Below are 24,219 nucleotides of genomic sequence, written 5' to 3' on the forward strand. Positions count from 1 at the left end.
ATCTGTCTGATCAGTGCCTCTACGTGGACTCACATATTCCAGTTTTCAATGAAAAAATGGTCTTTTATGTGTGCTGCCCCTCCATTCAAAGTCTGTGAAGACTCCTAAAGATATTTTTGTACATATTTGCTTGTCTATCTTCCTCAGTTCCACAGCACTTAATAGAAGCACCTGTTTGCATGTGTCACTGACACTTTATTTATGGATGGGACACTGGTTTCCTCTCAGACATTTGTTGTTATTGTGGGTCTATCTTCTTAACCTCACCTGAAAGGGTAAGAAGTCTATTGTGTTGAGGGTCAAAAAACAGGGCAATAGTTGCAGGTTAAAGGACAAATGCATAAATATGGAAATGCCATACAGTTACCAGCTACCTAGTAGGCACAACTGATATACAGGCCCCAACTGAATGAACACTATTTTGATTCAAGTACAGTAGCTTTGAATGTATCCTATTATGCTTCCTTGAAGTGCTTCTTAAGCAGAGACAAATGCAACCACACAATAACCAACACTGACAAGATAAAAGCTTAAGCAAGACACACGTCAAGGCATACAGCGGTGTAAGCAAACGCACATACCGCAGCTCAATGGCAATGTCACACTGTAAATGTCAATGGACTGAATCTGCACAAATAACCCCCTACCAACTGTGAGCATTAAGCCAAAATGAGATGATCACACAGCAGTAGCTCCTTTCCTCATACAGATGAATAAAAATGTGCTTCTACAGATTCAAATAAATCATTCCCAGCACCTTTACCAAAGGCTTTATCTTTATTTTTATGACATCCACTGTTATTCATGTGACTGTCAAAAGACAATTTGTTGGAGAGCTGTAGTCTTGGTTTTGGTAATGTACATGGAGGTCTATGCACAGTGCAGTGAATATAGGAAATAAAAACTAATAATGCTAAAGAGGTATACTTTACCCGATGTTTATATAGTACCCACCACAAACATGGCCCATGGAGTGTTAATGCCAGTCTCATACTGGACTTTCTTTCACCTTCAGTAGTTTAATATGGGCACTTATTGCTGCTGTGGTTTAACAGTCCCTCTTTAATGTACCGACACCTACATCAGTTTTAAAAGCTTTTATCTCTCATTGCAACTTCAATCTCTCGCTTGGTTGACCGCAAGTATCATAAAGACCATACTAACTCCACCAGGAGAACAAGTTATTATATTCCACAGGTGTCTGTGAGGCATCACTTTGAATTTAACCAGATAAAAGATAAAAGCTTTAAAATGTCAGATGGGAAAAACAATTTAAAACCTGGACTATACATAAAAGGAATAAAATGACCAGTATCATGAAGACTGCTAGACCAAAACAAAGCAAAGCCGAGATGAAATATCATAGTTTGCTGTACATATAAGCAGCTGGCAAGCATTCATTTTCCAAGGATGCTTCCATGAGTCATGTACAGCAAAGAAGAGTTTAAACAGCAATCTAAAAGTAAAATATACATGAGAAAGGCAAAAAGGCTATGATCTTCTATGAAATGATCTAATGAACTGATTAATATATTCTAATTGGAGCATTCAGGATTTGCATTGACCATACTAGTTGGAATGCTTATGTCAGCTGTTTGGTTGTTAGAGGGTATTCCAGGCCTGTCCTTTGATTTTCAATCAGATGATTCATCTACAGAATAAATCATAAGTATAAGATTGGTGAGAGTCTGACAATGGACCAATAGTGTGATCAAGGCCAGAAGCATAAGGCTTTGCTTCTACCTCTGTCCAGCATATGGGTCAGATATGGGTAGATTGCAGCAAGGCCTGGTTGGCGGACCCCCAAATTGCAGATGGATCATCCATATGAAAAATCAACAGGGGCCCAATAATGCTTAAGTGCTAGCAATGCTAAAGTCAACTTTTTTCTATGTCATCATATACGGACAATGATAAGCCCTCAGAAAAGTAGTCTACAATCTCAATAAATTAATAAACTTTACAGGATATTTCTGTGGAAAACTTCTAATTCAGACACAAATACACTGTTTACATAATCGGTTCCAATATCCTAAACAACTGCACAAATAAAAGTGGCGCTTCAGAAAACTCTTATACTAATAGTGCGATTAGGAAAACAGTCGGTGATCCAATACAGTATTTTAGGGACAAAAGGGAATTAAATAGCGTTAATATAAAAAAAAAATTTATCCCTGTTGTATGCAATGGTAAGAACAAAATGAACAATATTATTTCCGTGCCCTAGGAAAGAATTAGCAAGTCAAATATTGAGTCAGGCCTCCAGCATATGCTAAGAAGATTGCTTTGATCTTATCCGCTCTAAAAGCTCCATTATTGAATTTATACTCTGTGAACACATACAAGGCCAATATACAATGCATACATAACTACACTGTTTGAAGAAGCAGGGAATAGTGCTTGACAAAGAGTAGAAGGAAAGACGTTAAAATATACAAAAATTGGGAGTATATAGAATTCTGTTAATTTATGTTTTATAGAGCTATAGCTCATATTACAGCTTACATACCACTAAAATGAACAGTATAAAGCTTCTCGCAGCTAAGCATGAGGTCATTGAAGACAGGACATTAAAAAAAACACAAAAAACAGTGGTGTCCTAACTACAGGAAAATGCTCAGGTAAGAATGAATTACAGGTATGGATCTCCAATGATCTGTTTTTGATGATCTATTCTATAGATTGGTCATCAGTCATGCAAAAGAAATCAGGGGGGGGGGTGGCGGGATCCGACTGATTCGGACTGAGCGCGGGATTCAAGTTTTCAATTGGAGATGGTGAACTCTGGTGGACCTGAGTGGGGAAGCAACAGATGCAGGATATCGGGCGTGCAATTCCGGTAGAACAATGCACTTTCGGGGATCACGTCAGGACAGGTAAGTAAATGTGGCCCATTGATTTCAACTGACCGCTGATCCATTGATCAAAAAATTCAGAAATTAGAATAAAGACATAGGGGAAATTTATCATACGCTGGTGCATTGTATGATAAATTCCAGCATAAAAAAACATTATCTCCACTCAGATTTGGAGAACTCAGGTTAGGAGAACCTTTAAAAGACCTGAACCCAGCCAACTGTTATCACCCCCGGACAGTGTTTGCATCTATTGCTGGTGTTAACCCTTTTAATACCGCCATCATTTCAAGGGTCAACACCCTGGAGTGAACCAAAAGAAATGAGCCTGAATGTCGAACTTTTAGCGGAAGTCTGAACATTGCAGTTTGGGCCTGTTCATCAGTATCAAATCAAACAAACAAAGCTTTCAATGCTGTACCAGGCTAATTTTCATTTTAATTAACACATTGTCATCTGCAAGACTTTCAATCAATCTAGTGAAAAATGCAAGAGGAAGAGGGTCCATGAGCATATTGTCTATTTTCACTACAATAGACCAGTACAGCTTAGTTTTTCTGCACTATTATGCCAAGAGACTATTTTTGCTTCCCAAAGATATTTATCACACACATAACCACCACTGGAGGGAGACATAATATACACTTGCAATACAGACTGTAGTATAGTATTATAATCCTTGTATAGGAGGATATCATGGCTTGTTTTTACATGTAGTAGATGGGTAAAATAACAGTATGATGAACTGCCAATAAAAGGATGATTTTACATGGCAAGCCTTTATATATAAATATACCACCAAAATATGTACAATCATATGCTAGTGATAAGACTCAAGGGAACATACCATTTTGTTGTTGATTTCATGGAAATGAATCTCACAGACTTTCTCCACAACGTCTTCATTTTCAAAGGTTACAAAACCAAAACCTGTAAAAGAAAATGATATTTACTGTGTAAAGACTAAAAAAATCCAGTATCTTCTGATGTATATTCATTCACTGAAAATAACCACATTCAAAGTAATGTAACATAAAGAGATTCCCAGTGAGTTAAGAAGAAAAGCAAGAGAAAACAAAGGATGCTGCAAATATTACAAGATCAAATATTTCCCTGTGACATTACCTTTGTTTACTAGCAACTAGGACTTCCAGGAATGCCGTCCTTACATCAGAGCCTACACAATCATTTCCAATAATATGTTATAAGCAGATAAACTCATCGTAACATCAATTTCCATAATACTAATTCAGGAAAGTATATTAAACACAAGATGTTCAAAGAATTATCTGACTTCCACCACCAATTCTCGAATGTATATGGACAACGTTATAGAGTTAACACACAATTATAGCTATTAAAGAGCAATAGACTTTTGTGATATAAGTTTACAAAAGGTTAATGTAGTATATGGCAGATTATACTGTATACTGTATATACAGAACATACTGATAATAATGATATTTTGTTTTTAGAAACATAGCATTTTACTATCTCCTTGGTGAGTGTGGTTGCTCACATAAAGTAATAGGTATTCCATCAACAGCTAAACCAGACCATGGAAGCCTTTCCCTTGATAGATATGGTAAATACATATAACAGTTGTCCTCAAAATTCTAAATAAAATATCTTCAAGAATTAATGTTCAGTCACAAAGAAATGGAAATTTCATTACAATTACAAATTGCTCCTGTAATTACCTTTTTGATTATCAAAGACTGCAAACCTCTAGGAAGGAGCTATGTAAGGCTGGGTTCCCTTCCTGTTATTGGTATATACGCTAAGCCTAGAAAGAACCAGTCATATATGTATGTGGTCAGCTGAGGCAATGAATGGCTCTGGGGAGCAGATGCAGCGTATGACATCTCTCCCCACAGCCCCGCCAACCTTGGCAGGAGGGAGGACCCGATGATGTCACTTTCCATGTTAGGATAGTGACATCACTGGGGGAACAGCCGGTTCATTGGATATACACACTCCTCCCCCCGCATTCAGTGGATACGGCTGTATCCCATCCTGAATCCTCCTGACGTGTCCTTAAAATGTATGGCAAAAAGCAATACCGTACTACAAACCAGAACTAAGCAACATACAACTTCCTTGCAAAGCAGCAGAGGGGATTAGATCACTGTACAGACGTTGCAAAGTTTATGGAGACTATGTGGCCACACGGGGCAGATTTATTGAACGTATTCCTGGGATGCATACTGGCTTACCCATGACACTCTTTAATATAAATTTGGGTAAATCCCTCTTGTGTCCTGTCTCACCCTGTCTTTTTTCAATCCGTTCTGTTTGTGCTCTGAAAACTCCTTACAACTGGTTCATTAGAAGATTTCTCCACGTTCACTACTGTATGATCGACTATTTTATTATCATGCATCATACAATGTTTCCTTTTTTGTATTTGTTCTATTTTCTTTGCTTATGGATAATGAAAACTTTAATAAAATACAATTCAAAACAAGAAAGAGTGTCTGAAGTTTGAGCAGAAATTGTGCAGACTGCAACTTATTTAAATAAATGTGTCGGTATTTATATGGTTATACAATTAGATGCTCAAATTTCGTTTTGTCCAACCTTGAACACCGTGTGTTGGTCAAAATCTAGGCTTAAACAAGTAATACATTTGTCAGAAACTGTGAATAACAAAGAAAAACACTTGTGTGTGCCAAACTCTACAAGTGGCACATGGGATTCCTAAAAAAGGCATACAAGTGCAATAGCGGACAGTAAACTGGGTACAAAATCTGCCCCATTGAGTTTTTGAGTGTTTTCTGCAGTGTTTGTGGACTGGAATGCAATGGAATGGGAAAAATAAGGGAAGGATAAAAAAGATGGCTCAAAAACCCTATATCTGCTGAGCAACTTTCACTCTGTAACATGCTACTTGCAGACTGGACTGCATTTAATGTTGACAAGTTCACTTTAGATGGCTTAATTCTGAGAAACATATTGTATAACGCTATTGGATTTGGAGTATGACATGAAAAAACAAGGAAATCCTGGCAATGTTTTGCAAAATAAAAAGTAACCTTATCCTTGAAAACAATTTGTTCTTGTGTTGCTGCATTCAAACTCCTAGTACACCTATTTATTTTGTCAATTTATTCATAAACTTTCAGTAGAAATAACAGCAAAGTGGTAAAAACATGTGTTATGTGAAACAATTCAGTGCAGGTGTTGCCTTATCCAGGGTGACATGGGTTATAGTGCATAACAGACCTATGGTCTATGTTAGACCCCCAGCTGTCTATCAACACTACATGACTGCATTGCTGAGGCATCGAGGGCTGGAAGAAAACTTGTTAGGGTCGATTCAGGACACTAAACAAACTACAGGTTATTTACCCCATTTGAGCCTACTAACTTTTCTGTTTTTCACATGCTGCACTCCAATTGCAAATTTAGTATTTTTGCATTTTGTACAGGGCTTGTTATCTCAGGAACAAATTATACTTCCTAGTGGCACCATTTGTTTTGTGCAATGAACTGTAAAACTAGAAAAACTATTATTTTACTCAAGGTGTTTACATTGTTTTTAAAATGACACATCCCAACTATTCTTTCGGCCAGTACAATCACATAATATTGTTTTGTTATATCTTAATAACTTTAAATGAAGTCTACCATTTCCTCAAATATAATCAATGTATAATCTAATGGCAGCATGTTGTAGAAACATGCATTATGTTTTAAAAATATCCTAATATTTTACACTTCATTATGCAATTTCTTAAAAATTCCCATTTTAATCCATATGTTAATGAGACAGTTGGTGCATCTAAGGGATATTCTCAGCAACGGGAACATTGCTATTCCTGCCCCTCTCCATCAGACAGGCAACCGATTTATCTTGTGAGAAGCATGACATGACACTTGAAGAGGGAAGTTATTTAGGCAGGAAGTCGTAGTGCTGAGGGCATGAGGTTGGTACACCAACTGTTTCATTAGCATACAGAATAATACTGGGAATAATCTGGAAATGGTATCATGGACATAAATAATAAAGATAGTGCATTTCTCTACAACATGTTGTCAGCAGATTACGATGGTGGTGGTAAAACTTTCTGCCAGTCACTTTATTTATACTTCAGAATATGGATTTACACCAGTTTTTTAAGGTTCCTTAGGATGTTTGACTCCTAGTGGGCTTGATCACTCATACAATATGCTGCAATACATTGTATTGGGAATGTACTTCTCATTTATTACAGCCACCCTTCAATTAAAAATGGGGCAAAAAGAACCCAGTACCGCTCACTTTTCATATTTCTTCACACTAAGTACTTTTCTGTATCTAGTATCTATGCGTTCTTGTAACCAATTCTCTCCATGAAAATATCTGTTAAATCTGCACAGTTTTAAGAATAATTGCCTCTGTGCAATCAAACTCACAGCAGCGCACATCAAACACATAAAGGGTTATAAATTACAAAGCACAAACCACCAGGAAAACACCCTCCTCGAGCTCCCTATAGTCATGGAGGCAAAATCAAATGACTTCTCTCTTTTTTCCCTTTACTAATGAGAAAAACTTAATGGGATCACCAAGCACGAAAAACACTATTTAGTAGCTTGCAAGTGCCTGGGAGCATTGAAGGTGTTAACGTGTCTGTTATTTATAAGGGTCAGAAGACAAGGGGACTTAGATCTTTGCTCTCAAAGGGAAGCAGCCAGTGTGTAATAAGAACTTCTTGGATCAGTGCAGGTCTGCACTTGTCTTTGAACACTCTGATGCGGTCAACCTTAAGGGTCATTCAGCATCCGGAGATGGTTATTTGTCCCTTTCTTCTTGAATGACTTCCTCTTATACCTCATCAGGACATCCTGAGATCCTTAAGACACTATTAAGGTTTGAGGCTTGTGACCTGAGCATTCATCTCCTTCTCTGTATCTGAATCTAGAAAGGTAGACAGATTTGGCCCAGTTAAAGGTTGTTTGATGCCTGCTGCCTACCCATCAGCTATGCAGTGTATTTACTCATCCAGTCCCTGGATCTGCCAGACAAAGCCACATGGAAGGGATTTTGGCAGGCGGCTCCAGCTCTGCATATCGATTCCCTCTTAAAAATCAACACACTGTCATTTTCCTAACAACTGCTCAATACTTAAACAAATAAGCATGAGGGAAACAGAAAAGAGTGAGCTGTCCGAAGCTTGGTGAATGAGCGGCTGACAAATCAAGTACCCAAATTTAAATAGACATCTTTCTGTATTATCTAAGGCTAAAGCTACTGTTGTATGAAAGTCAATGTATGTTGTGCTTATTAAGGTACATACACAAGCTCCCAGAACTAGTGAGTGCAAGCAAATGCAATAGGTCATGTGCATCTGCATAATTATGGCACATGCCCCTTTTCCAGCAAAGTCACTATCCTTTTCATAGGCCGCACCCCTTTTGTTATGGTAGTCATGTCATCTTTTCAAAAGAGATTTCAGATTTTGCTGTCCCTTAACCTGAGGATATTGGAGATATACCCTCAGTCATCCGCTGTATGTGTCCACACATTTCATCAGTATATAAGGCTAAGATAACAGCCCAGGCACACCATATACAACACGGAAGTCCTTGCAATATATAGAAATATGATACAAGGGCTTCCATTGGCCTAAATACATCACCAGCACTGTATTAACAATTACAGTTACAGTGCAACAGTTGGGCCTAAGACAGGGACTCCTTGCATCATATTTTTGTTTAATACAAGGTGTGCAAGTTGTCCAGTCCGTGGGATAAGGCCGACATATTGCCCTGATTCCACGGGCTGCACACTCTAGTCTGCAGCTGGCCAAGGACAGGTAAATATGTACCTATCATTAGTTAAGTACATACATTTAAGTCTGAGTCTGCAGAGAGTTTTAATACAATTAATAACACAATCACATTTAATAAAGAGACGGGGTACCTTCTATCAAAAAGTATCATGCAAAAGTTTACATTTTTCTACCATAAACAGTTACATTAAGTGCAACTAATTTAGTAATTCCTCCTGTCTGCATTGTCCATGGATTCTTCAGATAGTAATTTGGGTGAAAATCTGGACTCCAGCAGTCACTGACATATGTGGCTGTCTTTCAGGAGTCATGGTAATAAAGCATTTTCACCTTTCCTTTCTTAACATGCCTCTGGGCATAGTTAAGAGTATCTAGCTTTTGTCATTATAGATAAGAAATGTCACTCAAAGCTACACAGTGACTGCCTATGCTGGGTGTCAGGACAAGAGGGGGCCTGCTACTCAATTCCATATTTTAAATGCAGCACAATGTTACATTCAGTTTCCTTTATGTGATCCTTTGTAAGATACTGACTGGTAAATGAAAGTTTCAAGATGGAAGCAACATGCAGCAGATAAAGCAAGCAAAGAGATAACAGTTCCTTTACAGGGCAAATTCTGATATATGGGTTCACTAAAATATACAATGTGTGGAATACACTGACCCAAAAACATATGTTACTTATAGGTAGTGTAGGGATGTATACCTTTACACAATATCAACATGCAATCCCTTCAATGTCTTTTAATTACCGTATATACTCGATTATAAGCCGACCTGAGTATAAGCCGAAGCCCCTCATTTTACCACAAAAAACTGGGAAAGCCTATTGACTCGAGTATAAGCCGAGGGTGGGAAATGCATTGGTCACAGCCTTTCCAGTATGTAGCCAGCCAGCCCCTGCCCCAGTGTATATAGCCAGCCAGCTCCTGCCCCAGGGTATATAGCCTGCCAGCCCCTGCCCCAGTGTATATAGCCCCCCCCCCCTTCCCCGTTGTGCAGCACAACGCCGAGGGTGGGAAATGCATTGGTCACAATCTCTCCAGTATGTAGCCAGCCAGCCCCTGCCCCAGTGTATATAGCCAGCCAGCCCTTGCCCCAGGGTATATAGCCAGCCAGCCCCTGCCCCAGTGTATATAGCGGCCCCCCCTTCCCCGTCGTGCAGCACAACAATACCGGATGGATCACACAGAAGATCTACGGGTGCCGCCAGAAAGGCGAGTTTTGATTTATTTATTTTTTTGACTCGAGTATAAGCCGAGTTTGGGTTTTTTCAGCACATTTTTTGTGCTGAAAAACTAGGCTTATACTCGAGTATATAAGGTATTAGAAAAAGGCTCATTTGAACTTACTTCTAATATAGTAGAGAATTTATCTGAATAGTTGATCTTAGTTGAAGGACAACAGGAAACAGTACTTTTTATATATTCTAACAATTGGTGCTTTTTTGTTGGTTACAAATTCCAGGCATCTCTCATCTTTTTAAGTGTGAAAACTTGCACAATTGGTGGCTAACTAAATAAGGTTTTTTTACCCACTGTAGTTTTTTTTTTTGCTGTATGGTACTTTTCTTTCATTGGAATTAACATTCAAACCATATGTCTTGTAAGAGGTAATAGATAGAGGGGTATTGTATTCTGAAACTAGGGTAAATAAATTGTTGCTGCGGGTAGAACGGTTTTTGAAGAAACACAATGAAGACGATTGAACTCCGGAGAGAGTAAGATATATTTCAATTAGCTATTTATAGGTCTAAGATATGATGGCCCACAGAATCTCAGCTTCAGATGGCAATGAGGTTATATAAAAGAGGTAGCAAAGGTAAGTGAGTAAAACTGAAATAAGCCTAGTACTCTAAGGGTTAATATCATTATCAATTCAAGTCTTATTCATGACTTTAAAGCATTAAAGAAGTCGATGCTGCCAAATAAATAAAGATTTTTTTTTTATTGTTATTATTAATAATGCTCGCTACAGCACTTAACTGTTCTATCATTCCAAGTAGGAGTCAGATCTGGGTACCATTCAAACTGATGAGCAAAAGGTCCCTACATGGTCTACAGCCATGTTTTTTGATCGGGCGTTTTGAAGTCAACACCAGTAGTGAACTAATCTGCAGCTAGCAACTGCATCTAAAAAAGTGAACATGTAAACACAACTTTAGAATTTCTGTAAAGGTTATCTTGTAAATTTGTCAGAATGCAGGCTGCTACTTATAAGCTCCCTCTCTCACGTGAGAAGAGAAATTCAGGGATGAAATTACAACACTATCCAAAGTACTTTTATAATTCAATCCTATAATTCTTTTTTTTTTTTCAAATTGTCAAGGCATGGAATTTAATGGATAACTCTAAATATTAATGAAGTATGTTAGAATGTTCTCATATTAGAGAAGTATGCTGTCACATGTGAAGATCCTCAGCAATCTAGTAATAGATTACAACATGCTGATGTGTATAGACATTAAAGGCAATAAATAGTTCATTTGAAGTTAGCATTAGACACAAGTGTCCAAAAAGCATATGACAGAGGAGGAATTCTTTGCCCAGAGCAGCAAAACCTCTCCTCCCTCATCCAGAGGTGTGTTATTTATGCACCTGCCGTGTACATACAGGAATGCTGCAGCAGCTGGCATCCGTAAACTGTAATAAAATGCCTTTCACAAAATGAAGAAATGTGACCAGACAAGCCAAACATAATGATATTAAAGGCTGTGTCAATTAATTTTTCCTCCCTGTGATAAATGAGCCCCATTCTGTCCATTAATAATGAAGGAAGAAACAAGTAAAGTTGACAGTGCCTTAATTTATTTTCTCAACTTGCCTGGTCATATCTCTTCTTGTGCTGCCGAGCTTTCCTGGAGCTGTTGGGAATTGCAGCTGAGGATAAATAGATTGCTGTGAAACACTGTGGCCCTAGTTTCTCCAAACCTTCCCCTAAAATCTGAGTGGAAGTTGCCTAAACAGCCATGCAGCACCTGAGACTAGCAGCCATTAGCACAAAACATTTTACCTTCAGATGCAATGTCTGATCTTCCACAGGCATACAAAGGGATGGAAGAAATTTTGCAGAAATGTCTATAACAAAATCTTCATTGTATGAAGTCATCCCTAGATACGTAACAACAATTAGGGGTTTGAGAAAGCAGAGTTAGGACCAGCTCACACATGCATTTGGACCTCATTTATTATCATCTGTCACTCAAACAATAATAATGGAAGTCAAAGGATCCGTTAAAATGTCAATTGATTTTAATGGACTTTTCATGATTTATGTCAGGCTTCCGTTATTTAAGACAAAAAAGTAGCGTTGCAGCTTCGGTCCAATTTTCAACTTAAGTAACGGAAACACCATTGGCAGTGACCCCAAAACAGACCCTAATGGAATCCATTAAAGGTAAATGGAAACCAATGGACATTTTAACAGATCGGTTAGACTTCTGTTATTTGTGGTTTCAGTGATGGAATCCCTGTAGTTACGCTCCTGTTGAAAGTAGCCTTCAGTATTGAGATTTCTATACAAGTTGCTTTTTGCCCACACTTATATGTTCCGATGCAATAATAAGACAGCAATAATAAAAAAAAGCAAATGAATGTCTCTTATTTTGTCTAAAAATGTACCAGTACCTAAATAATGTAGACTGGCACCGATGTTGCAAGTTGTACCCCATTTAGCCACAAGGAAGGAGGTATTCTTGTGAAGTGGGGCTGTACTTTCATCTAGAACAGAACAGTTTTACAGCGAGTGTAATAAAACATTTTGTAAGGTATAAAAAAAATCAAAACAACGTGAAACTCTGACATTTTCCAACTGTTCTGAGTACAAACCGTTTTTGGCAGGTGCTGTAAAGCACATATTTTAAGATTGTATTTCAACCCTTGGGAAGTCCACACAAAGAGAATAAACAATCCACGCGGAGTATGAAGGCTCTCTTCACTCTCACCCTCCCTCCATTAAAGCTTTGTGTGTTTGTTTGTAGTATAGCTATTCCTTTTGAGGCAGGATAGCATCACGCTTCTAGTCCTAGCATATCTTCTCTGAAGATAATGGCCTCATACTGGTAGTTTTTACTTCATTCTCAAAACATTTTTCTCTAAGAGGCTGAAAATGAATAGTTCCTATTTGTGTCTTCAACTAAAAGCTGTCCAAGCACTAGCTCTGACACACCAGAAAGGGCTCCCATAATGCAGACTTTGTATCAACCACAGTGGAGAGTTCAAAACTACCGTACTTCACAACAATTCATATATGGCCAAATTGGATTTGGCTCCAAACATAAATTAAGGCTAATCGAATCAAATAGCCTTCACACCAAACATACATACATTTTCCAAGAACTATGTCAATGACATGGATGCATTCTGGTGACTTTTTTTCCTAATTTTAAAATATTTTTAATTTTGCTTAAATTATATGGAACTAAATGAAAACATACAATATTGAGTTTCTGGGAAACGAGCTAGGGCTTGTAACCACCAGAAGGTTTTTCTGTCTTTTTTTGGTTGTATTGCCTCAGTTTTCTATTTTATACCATTCTGTTCCAATAAAGCATAGACAAAGTAAAAGTGACGGCACAATGATGAGGATCTGAATGACCAAATCATTCCAACCAGTTTCAGCTTGTAGCATACCGAGTCCCGCTGTATGCATTCATTTTCAGGCAGCAAGACAGCAGACAGGAATATATTATAAGACAGCACCTTTCTCAGTCTTCTTCTCAAACCTCAGGATGGCGGAAATGACAATATTTGATTTTACAGATTTTCTTATGCATGAAATAATAACAGGAAATGTAGCCCGAAAGTAACAAATCTAGTTTCTTCCAAACAACTTCATGCAAAACTAATTCCATGAACTTTCCCCAATGCTCTCTGCTGGAGAGTCTCTTAGAGGCTGTGAACACTAATTAAAATGATCTTTGTAACCATGATTCCGCAAGTATATAGGAAATATATATCATACAAAATCATTGGCTGCCTTCCCAAGCAATATCAGGAACCAGGGAATAGACAACTGCAATCCTATATAAACATTTTCTTAACCACTTCCAAGTTGGCATTGACCGCCTTCACAACACATCCCCAGACTTAAGAGAGATTGGCCTTAGATAATGTAAAAGAAGGATCAAATGTGTAGATCAAACTAGGTTGTTCAGGCAGTTGGCTCACACATAGGGGCACTTTAACTTAAAACAGTACAGTGTGCACTATGTGCTGTTTGCCTCTGTAGTGTTCAGGGTGCGCCAGATTCATGAATTGCACTGCCTGCACTGCCCCGACAGAGTGCACTATTTTTTTTTCTTTCGTTGACCTTTACATTTGGTGGGTGGGTCCTCTGTCACCCTGGAAAACCCACCCACCAAATGTACCCCCACATAATTCTCATAATTTTTTAAAAAATGTATGTGCAGTAAATTCATTTAAACCGATCCTAAATAAGAGGTCGGATCGTGTATCTGGTGTGCTAGGGAGAAAGGGGCTGGGGGGAGGATTATGGGGACATTTGGTGGGTGGGTTTTCCGGGGTCCTCTTTAAAGGGGTTTTTCCACGAACAAAAGTTAGGCCCTATCCACGGGATATGGCCTAACTTGCTGATCAGTAGGGTTCTCAGTGATGAGACTCCCACTGATCACGAAAATGAGGGGTCCGTCGGGGTCCCATGTACTTCCGTCGGAACCCCTCGCTGCTCCGTCTTTGCAATGGAGTACCATTAGTCTGACGTAGCGAACCCATCTAACCCCTTGTTTTCGTGATCTTAAATACACTTCTTAAAGACACATGCAAGCAGTTTGCACATAAAAGAATGTGCAAAGTCTAACAGAAAACTGCCGCAAGGCCTTTAGTAAGTCTCTGCCATAGGGTTGTATGTATGAGCGCATAGTAATACATGGGGGAAAACTGCAAACAATGGGATTTTATCAATCAGAAGAAACCCTAACATGATCTCCTTTTACATTAATATTCCATCAATTATTTAGAATAGATAAAACTGGACCATTCAATGTGAAGTACAAGCTTTATTATTTCATCCATTTTACCTAATCCTGCAGTGTAACCCTTATATGTCTAGACAAGGCCATAACTTAATAACAGATAAGTGTGACTTATGGTAAAAACAAAAGCAAATTTACAAATGAAAATTTTGGGTGCTATGCTATCCATTAAAACAGGTGGTAAAAATTCTAACAAAACATTATAAAAATATGACAGATTTCCTGTATTATCAGTACAAAGAATCTGAAGGCTTTTAAAAATATTCTAAGCGCACAGTCTAAAACTAAGATAATATTAGTAAATCTGTCCCCTTATGTCTAGAAGACTTCAAAGTGCATAAAACTTTCAATCACTGAAATTGGCAGGTCCTGCAAAATTCTATATAATATTTTCTGTCAGATTAAGCCAAATATTTAAATAAAATAATTACAATTGTTTAAAAAAATTGCAGTTACATACATGATGTCCTCTCAGACTATCCAACTAAAGTGTCCAGTCCCGGGATACATTTACTATTGAGAGTCCTATAGGAATTGATAGGGATTATTATAGGGTTAATGAAGCTTAAATCAAAAATATAATACTTGGGTTAATTTATGGGAAACTTTCTTCCAGTTCACACATAATAGACAGTGTGAAAGGATGTTTAAACATCAAATTGCCTCATCTATTTCAAACAATTTAGGGATAGAAGGCTTTGAGGGTTCTTGTTTAAGTTCGTATTGGTAAGGAGCATTGACCAATGTCATTGATTTAAATGGGTTGTCCACTTTCAGCAAGTTATTGCTTGTGTAATGAAAAGTTTTACAATTTTCCAATAAACGCTCCTTATCGATTGCTAGGTTTTCTAGATCTCTCCCGCACGGATCCTATGGGAAGGTGTGGATTAAAAATGGTCCATGGTTATGTGATGTCACACAGGTGCACAACTGATTATAACACACAACTTTGATTAAACTATGGGATAGAAATCATGCACCTGTGTGACATCATGTGACCAGACAACAGTTTCTATCAACAGGAAGTAAACAATGAAGCTTCCTGTTTAAAGACAGCAGCAGATATCTAGAAAACCAAGAGGCACTGATACAGAAAGTATATAGGAGATGTGTACAAACAATATCAATTATTTGCTTAACTTGGATAACCCCTTTAAAGACAATGGTACAAAAGCCAAAATTCTAGTGACAATATATACCTATTGATGAGCAAGAGCAAGAGCCCACATCATGGAATTAAAGAGTATCTGGCAGTACTAACTGATGCTCAGGCCACAGATAAACATTGCTGTCAGGTTTCTAGCAGCCCTGTAAACACAACTAAGAAAATATTACATTATTCCGTCATATCAAACCCCACTTTATTGTGTTTGACAATACGGGTAATCACATACCATATGCTGTAATCTTTTGAAAAGAATTTGTGTTGACATTTTTTATTTATGTAATGAAACGGGCACAGGCTGGCTAACATCTCATTTGCTAAATTAGAAGTATTGTAAATTTCCCTGCCTTCTGATTTCCTGGGCTCTAGGGCTTTAGTTTATGAGCTAATCACATTCCCAGGGGTCTAATAAATAACAAAGTCCAAGACAAATCCCATTGCAATCTTTCATCACTGTATTTTATATACAAATTCTAAAGTGATTCATAGATATTATGATTTTTTAATTATTTCCCTGTCAATAAGACATAGTGAACAATAGTCTTTTGCGTTCCAAATTTTTTTAAAAAAAAATTCCAATAATCTTGCTTCAAAAAGAATTCCTGATGTCTCTTTTGGTTACTACCTGTATACTCCCAGCAATATAATATTGCTCCTTTTAATTTTACTCCTGTGCCCCTCTTGCTGTTTCTGCTGAAACAGATGGACCTAACTGAAAACTGGACAATGGCAAAGCTAAATGGTAAATTTAGTGATAATACAAGTATTTATCAAAACTGCAAATAAAAATTGAGTTGTTCAGTTTATTGATTTAACCTTTTTATGCAGTATTTGCGTGGCCATATTCTGACATCTGCCATTTTTAATACATCAACAGGCAGAGCTTTGTAAGGTCATTTTTTATGGGACTGCCTGTGGGATACATTGATAAAATTTTGGGAACTGTACACCTATTTGATAGCTTTTTATTCACTTACTGGGTGGCAAAAAGGTGAAAAAGCATGGATTATGAAGTGTTTTATCCATTACGCTGTTCAAGAAATGGTATACCGTATATACTTGTGTATAAGCCGAGTTTTTTAAAAAATGTGCTGAAAAACGTCCCCTCGGCTTATACACGAGTCAATATACTTAAAAAATAATAAACTTATATACTCACCCTCTGGTGGCCCCGATGTGCAGCGCTGCTCCCCCAATGTCTGCGCCGCTTGTCTTCAGGCTTCCGCGACCGTCTTCTTTCTTCTGCTGGGCGCCGCCATGTCTTTACCCCGGGCGGCGCCTAGTATGACAACAGCAGCGGCGCGTCATACAAGGCGCCGGCTGGGAGAGAGCAATGGCGGCGCCCAGCAGAAGAAAGAAGACGGGGGCGGAAGCCTGAAGACAAGCGGCGCAGACGCCTGAAGACAAGCGGAGCGGACATCGGGACCACCGGTGGGTAAGTATAAAAGTTTATTTTTTTTTAATTCTGGGGGCAAGCTGTATACTACTGGGGGCAAGTTGTATACTACTGGGGGCAGGCTGTATACTACTGGGGGCAGGCTGTATAATACTGGGGGGCAGGCTGTATACTACTGGGGGCAAACTGTATACTACTGGGGGCAAACTGTATGTTACTGGGAGCAGGCTGTATACTACTGGGGGCAGGCTGTATACTACTGGGGGCAGGCTGTATACTACTGGGGACAAGCTGTATACTACTGGGCGCAGGCTGTATACTACTGGGGCAGGCTGTATACTACTAAGGGCAGGCTGTATACTACTGGGGGCAGGCTGTATACTACTGGGGGCAGGCTGGGCTGGCTGTATACTATAGGGGGCTGGTTGGCTATATACTGGGGAGGGGGTCTGTGACCAATGCATTTCCCACCCGCGGCTTATACTCAAGTCAATAGTTTTCCCCAGTATTTGGTGGTAAAATTAGGGGATCTTGGCTTATAATTGGGTCGGCTTATACTCAAGTATATACGGTAATTATAATTTTATTTTTTAACACATCGGGAATTTTGGGACAAAGGGATAATAAACATGTTTTAAAACTGGTGCTTAAAAGAAATCATTGATTTCCCCCTATGTAGAGTATATGGGAGTATAAAAGCATGGGGTCACATTTCAGGCCTTTTCATATGCATCTCTGCATCACTGCAACACTTTCCCCCAGTGTCATCTTATTGCAAGCTGAAAACACCCAGGGTTCAAGCTACAAAGGCTGATTTCATACATTACTGCAGACTTGGAGAAACAGGATGAAATTTTGGTGCATCCTGGGGAGATACTGAATACATTTCTGGAATTTGGAGGTTGGGACACGTGTCCACCTGGGTTTCATTCAGTTCTGGAGACCTCAGATGAAGAAGAAGAGAAGGAACTCTCTGTGGGAGGATATCTGGCCCCCTTAGATCCAATGGAACCAGAGCCTTGCTTTATGATTTTCCACTGAGGGGTTCTGGAACTCCAAAGACCTGAACCCAGGTGAGATTGGCTACAGCACCCACCTACGGGTGGGCTGGCTGTGTTTAACATAGCCATTCAAAAACACTTGAGCCTTTGAGGTCTTTGTTCTCTTTTTGGGAGAGCTATTGTCAGACAGCGCACACACTGAAGAAACCTTAAACAAACCAGCCCTCTACCTGTTAACTATCCCTGTTAACTAACATAAATTTACCACTTTGTTCACCTGTAAACTTTGTACCATCACATTTATATGTGACAAGAGGCTGGTAGCTGAACTACCTGGAGACTCCAATAAGAGAAGTGTTTCATGTTTTTACAGATAGGGCATAGGCACATAGGGGAAATACCTCAGGTGGGAGCATTTCCGCACAAAGATTATTGCTGTTCCTGAACTACCTTTACATACTGCTTTATGAGCACCTGTATGCTTCTGTTTTTTAGCTTTTGTTATGCAATCTGAAAACCAGAGTTAACTGACCATGCATACCCGTGAGGGATAAGGAACATAAGACCCAATATTCTGTGAAATTCAGCAGAACACAAATAAACAACTTTGAATGTCCTAAGGAGTCATGATGCCATCACTCCTGCTGGCTTGATTAATGTCCCATTGAACAAGTACATTATCATAAGTTACCTCAGCAGCTGCTACTCAGGCTTGTGATTATGTACAGTAACTAGACTACTTGACATGAATAAAGCCTAACAGGGACATCTTAGCGTGACTCTTTTCCACCTCCACCACAAGTTAAATGAATACAAAATTGGGTGAAATCTCCCCAAAATATAGAAGATCATTTTGTTACCGACACTGTCCTAGATAGGTAGGTGACAAGTTGTTTGCCTGACAGGTTACCTTTCAGCACCCTGGAGGTCTGGTCACTCACATATAGTGTAATACAACTGTATATAGCTAATATACTTCTTCCCCATACTATCAGGCCAGTAACTAGGAAAGTCACCTCTTATCTATTGACCAGCTGTAGTGGTCAAGTGCTGTTTGACCCATAACAAAGCCTGGGAGCACCGCAAGAGCTGAAGCTCTAGATCCTCTTGTAAAAGATAAGTTAATTTAGTTTCACCATTTCATTATTGCAAATTTAGGGAACTCTAACAACCACTACAACTGTAAGACACATTTAAAGACATCTACCTTCAGGATGAAGGAATGTAAACCAAGCACACTGACATACTACAGCCTAAACCATCTGGCAGGATCTGCTCTTCTTTTTGCTTCTTATGCCCTTGTTTTTACAAAAAGGGCTTCTAAAATTATGCAAATTACCCTGAGTGGCTCTGAACTCCATAGGTGTTAATGGAGTCTGGTGCTCCTTAGGCTAATTTGCATACTTTTTAAAGCATTTTTTTCTTAAAATCCTAAATACTAGTAGATTATAAATTGAATAACAGCATGCAATGTCAATCAGCTGCCTCTAAAGCCAGTAGGATCTTGTCATGTATCAAAAGTAGTATGGGCTCTCGGGATAGGAATGTAATATTACCACTGTACAAGGCATTAGTTTGGCCTCACCTGGAATAGGCTGTGCAGTTCTGGGCAACGGTCCATAAAAAGGATTCCCTGGAGCTGGAGAGGGTTCAACGTACAGCCACAAAAATGATAAGGGGTATGGAGGGTCTCAGTTATGAGGAAAGATCAAAACAACTAGATTTATTTAGTCTGGAAAAGAGACAACTATTAGGGGACATGATTAATTTATATAAATATATGAATGGTCCATACAAAAAATATGGTTATAAGTTGTATCAGATTAAATCAAATCAAAAGACGAGGGGGCACTGTCTCCGTCTGGAGAAATCAAGGTTTAATCACCGGGGACTACAGGGCTTTTTTACTATGAGAACTGTCAATCTGTGGAATAGCCTGCCTCAGGCGCTGGTCACAGCAGGGACAGCAGAGAGCTTCAAGAAGGGTCTAGATGCCTTTTTAAACCTAAATAAGATTGATGGTTATGTTATATAGAATTTTTTCCCATAAATCCCTTCCTCGTGCAATCCCTTTCCTTCCTTGGTTCAACTTGATGGAAAAGTGTCTTTTTTCATCCGTATAAATTACGATACTATGAAGAGTAAAGGAAGCTTAAAGAATAGCAGATCCTGCCAGAGGGGGCACACACCAGTATGTCAGTGAGCTTGGTTTACAATCCTTCATCCTGGTGGTAGATGTCCTTTAAGCATATGCATGCCCAGCCATTCACAGGCTTTTCCTGTGAGTTAAGAAATAACAGTAGAGATCGGTGGGGATCCGGGCAGCATCGTTTAGTGCATTCTATTACACCTTCTAGCAGTGTCCCTTACTTTGCTCCCTGTAAAATGTGTTATTGAAAGTGTTACAGATAGATTGCTGTTATCTACACCTGTCATCCTAAACCTAAAGAGTTTTAATGAGAGCCACAAGATTGTCCAACGTGTTTCAGAGTGGTCACACTTATGATGGCCATTCACGTTAGACAGAAGTAATTACAAGTAAAAACATAAACATTCAATGTCCGACTGTCTGGTGAGTGTTCATTTTGCAGATGCAATCAAGTCCATACTGGCTGCAGCAGTTCAAAATGACACAATTGAAAGGACAAACAATTGATTTTTTTATATTTTCTTTTAGCAAGAATGTTTCCAGGTAAAATACAGCCACCTTTACTACAGACAATAATGGTTTTTTATTGGTTAGCTATGAATATTGTCAATTGTTAAAGGTGTAGCCTATCCTTAGGTTATCCAAAGAATTCCATAAAGAAAAAATTAGGCGGCCCGCTCTTTTAATATAAAACAACCCTAATAAACTTATGCCAAATCTTAAAAAAGACACAAATGTGAAATACTGGACTAAAGGGGGTCATAAAATGTGTATGATTGTTTTGTAGGGCAAACTTTCCTTTAGCACAGAGTGATAGTAAACAGTAAATCTTCTACCCAGCAATCAAAGTAAAAAACAAAATAAATAAAAAAAAAAAAGAGTAATCATCTACTCCCTCTATAGACTAAAGCAGCTTACTTACTAAAGGCAGTAAGTCCAACAAAGGAGACGGCTACAAATGTGCTTGTCCTGTTCATTAGAATGTGCCTAAGGAAGTGAGACATGCTGATAGTGTAGGATTTGTTTTGCTAAGCAAAGCATGCAGCTAAGCTTCTAAACACATATTTGACCTCTTTTACACCTCTGGAGCCTGCTGTACATTGTAGCTAAGGAATTAAAAGAAGCAATCCCACTAAATAAATTCCATTACCAAACTAATAAAAGAGCCAATGTTGACCCTTAGAACAATATTAATAGAGATATTTTAATTATATACATTTTTACTTCAATAAATACTCAAAAAAAAAAAATGTCTTTATCCTGTGGCTTTTAAGTAACATATGTGATACTAGATGTAGATCCTGGCGTTGCACAAGATAGTAAATTACTGCTAGAACAAAATAGAATTGGTTAACCAAAAAATAATATATATCTATCTATGCATCTATCTCTCCCTGTCTGTCTCTCTGTCTCTCACTCACTCTCCCTGGTGGTCTCTCACTCAGTGGCTGTCTCCCACTCACACTCACTGGCTGTCTCTCTTTCACTCACATTCCCTGTCTGTCTCTCTGGCAGTCAAACTTCCTGTCTGTTTCTCTGTCACTCAAATTCCTTGTCTATCTCTCACTCACACTCCCTCTCTGTCAATCAATCTCCCTGCCCGTCTCTCTGTCACTCACTCTTCCTGTGTGTCTTTCTGTCACTCACACTCCCGGTCTGTGTCTCTGTCACTCACTCACTCTCCCTGCCTGTCTCTCTGTCACTGACTCTCCCTGTCTCTTTCTCATTCTCCCTGTCTGTCTCTTACTCACACTCCCTGTCCGTCTCTTACTCACACGCCCTATCCGTCTCTTACTCACACTCCCTGTCTGTCTCTTACTCACACTCCCTGTCTATATCTCTTCCAAACACTCTCCCTGTCTGTCTCTCTGTCACTCAATCTTCCTGACTGTCTTTCTGTCCCTAACTTTCCCTGTGTGTCTTTCTGTCTTCTTGCCTCACACATAAGTATCTTATACTCATTGCCTATAGTAACCAATCAACGCTCAGAGCTCATATTAATAACCTGTGGCAGAATAGCGACCAATCACGGTTTAGCTAATAAATGCCACAGCAGCAGCAGCAGAAAATGGCTCCTATATATGGTGGTTAATAAGTGGTTTTGGAAAGCATAGGGTGAACATTTTGGCCTGAGTCAAAGAGAGTCACAGAGAGCGACTGTGCAAAATTTGGTGCCTGTAAACGCGATGGTGCATATTCCTTTAGCGGATGGACATAGATATACACACACACACAAACTCAGCTTTATATATTAGATAAACAGAATAATCAATTTTATTTGTGATGCCCTTATTTTTATTCACATTGTATATGAATCTTCATATAGCCATATCTTCTAAAATGTAATAGTATTTTCTTACCCCATTGGAAATGCCCACTCAGCTAATAATTTGATGTAGTGTTGACCCACTTGAGCCAGGCTTGGCTGGACAAATATGGCCACCAGCAGTTTATATGTTAAAGAGCTTGAACTAGCCAATGGCATTTCTAGGCTCCTTTTACTAAAAAAAAGCCCTGAATGTTGCCAATCACATATTTAACTGTGCGGCATCTGCTGATGTGGCTGGTGCGATGAATAGACAAGCATACAGCAAGGGGAGTTACATGTCAGGGCTTCTAAATCCCTGGCCTTATCTGGAATACAAGTTGGATAGAGTGAGAATCTCCCTAAGAGGGTAAGCCAAGGTTAATCTAACACCTCACTGTAAACCTCATGGCACCAGAATCTTTATAGAGTTCCCTCAAAATTCCTAAAAGGTATTTGGACAATAACTTCGTAAGCCAATTATAGAATTATGGATGACCCAAACTAGATATCAGATACATTCATAGGCTCGGGGAATGCTGGGTGAATGAAGACCTGGGTCTCAGCTGATTCTGCAGGTCTCAATGAGGAGATATGCAAAAGTCTCAATGAGAGCAGAGTAAATGGGTCATGTTCAGTCTTAAAAGGTATTAGAGTTTCAGACAGGTTTGATGGCATCTGAACTGCAGTCCTATGACATTCCATTGAAACGTTAGAATTCATCCAAGGTTCTGGAGCTGACCTAGGTATTCTTGCACCCACATAAGGATGGAGGGGGTCTCTACAAAAACTCTCAAAAGCAAATGAGCCCTGTGGTCATTGTTCTTTTCCTTGGGGAATTATTACAACAATAAGATAGCATCAAAGCAACAAAGTGTTGGCCATCCCTCCTTATTGGTGCAGCTCCCAGCAATTGACCTTCATTGATTTCTTCTACTTGTTGTACTACATGTGACTTATACTTATACTTATGCGACTTATATTCTCTTGTGTTTATTGTATTGTACTGTACCTTTAAGGCAATTAAATATATACATTTAACTACCTGGACCTCTGGGAACCAATGTGTTTATTGGGGTGTTTATGAAAAGTAATACTTAATTGATGTAACAATCCGCAACATCACATCAATAGCTAACTGACCTTTACATATCCTTAAGGGGTTTGTAATGTCTCAGGTGGTTACTGAGGTAGCCAGGGGTCAATTATATGGAAGACACTGACCTGGATCACCCCTGGCGCTTTAAACTGTATCAACAACCTCAGGACCCTCAAGTTATGGAAGAGTGTAGTGCAACAGACTCCCTGTTCTCCTGCTCTGCCATCATGTAGAGCAGTGTAAATAACATTTCTGTCAATGGCTGTGCCGTAATTTCACTGCATTGAACTGGGCACAATAAATGGAGCATGAGGGACCAATATGGGGCACTAATGAATAAGTGGGGTACGAAAATGGCTAGTAAACAGTAAAATATGGAGCGCATACTGAAAAGGGTGGTAAAGAGGCACTTTAATGATATAGAGTTGGGACATTTAAATTTGACAGGGTCCTATAAATTAAAAACAGGGATGCACTGGA

The 24,219-nt window shown here is 38.9% G+C and overlaps 1 protein-coding gene across 11 annotated transcripts in view; it reads right to left on the reverse strand.

Annotated features, from left to right (window-relative positions):
* MSI2 (musashi RNA binding protein 2) overlaps positions 1 to 24,219 on the reverse strand; it is a 466,329-nt gene that overhangs the window by 150,704 nt on the left and 291,406 nt on the right. For all 11 annotated transcript variants that reach the window (XM_072136101.1, XM_072136094.1, XM_072136093.1 and 8 more), the window contains one exon: positions 3,703 to 3,785. In XM_072136101.1, the coding sequence (XP_071992202.1) occupies positions 3,703 to 3,785 (83 nt within the window). The remainder of the gene's footprint in view (positions 1 to 3,702; positions 3,786 to 24,219) is intronic.

The sequence above is a fragment of the Engystomops pustulosus genome, chromosome 2 (genome assembly GCF_040894005.1).
Source record: "Engystomops pustulosus chromosome 2, aEngPut4.maternal, whole genome shotgun sequence".
Classification (NCBI taxonomy): Eukaryota; Metazoa; Chordata; class Amphibia; order Anura; family Leptodactylidae; genus Engystomops; species Engystomops pustulosus.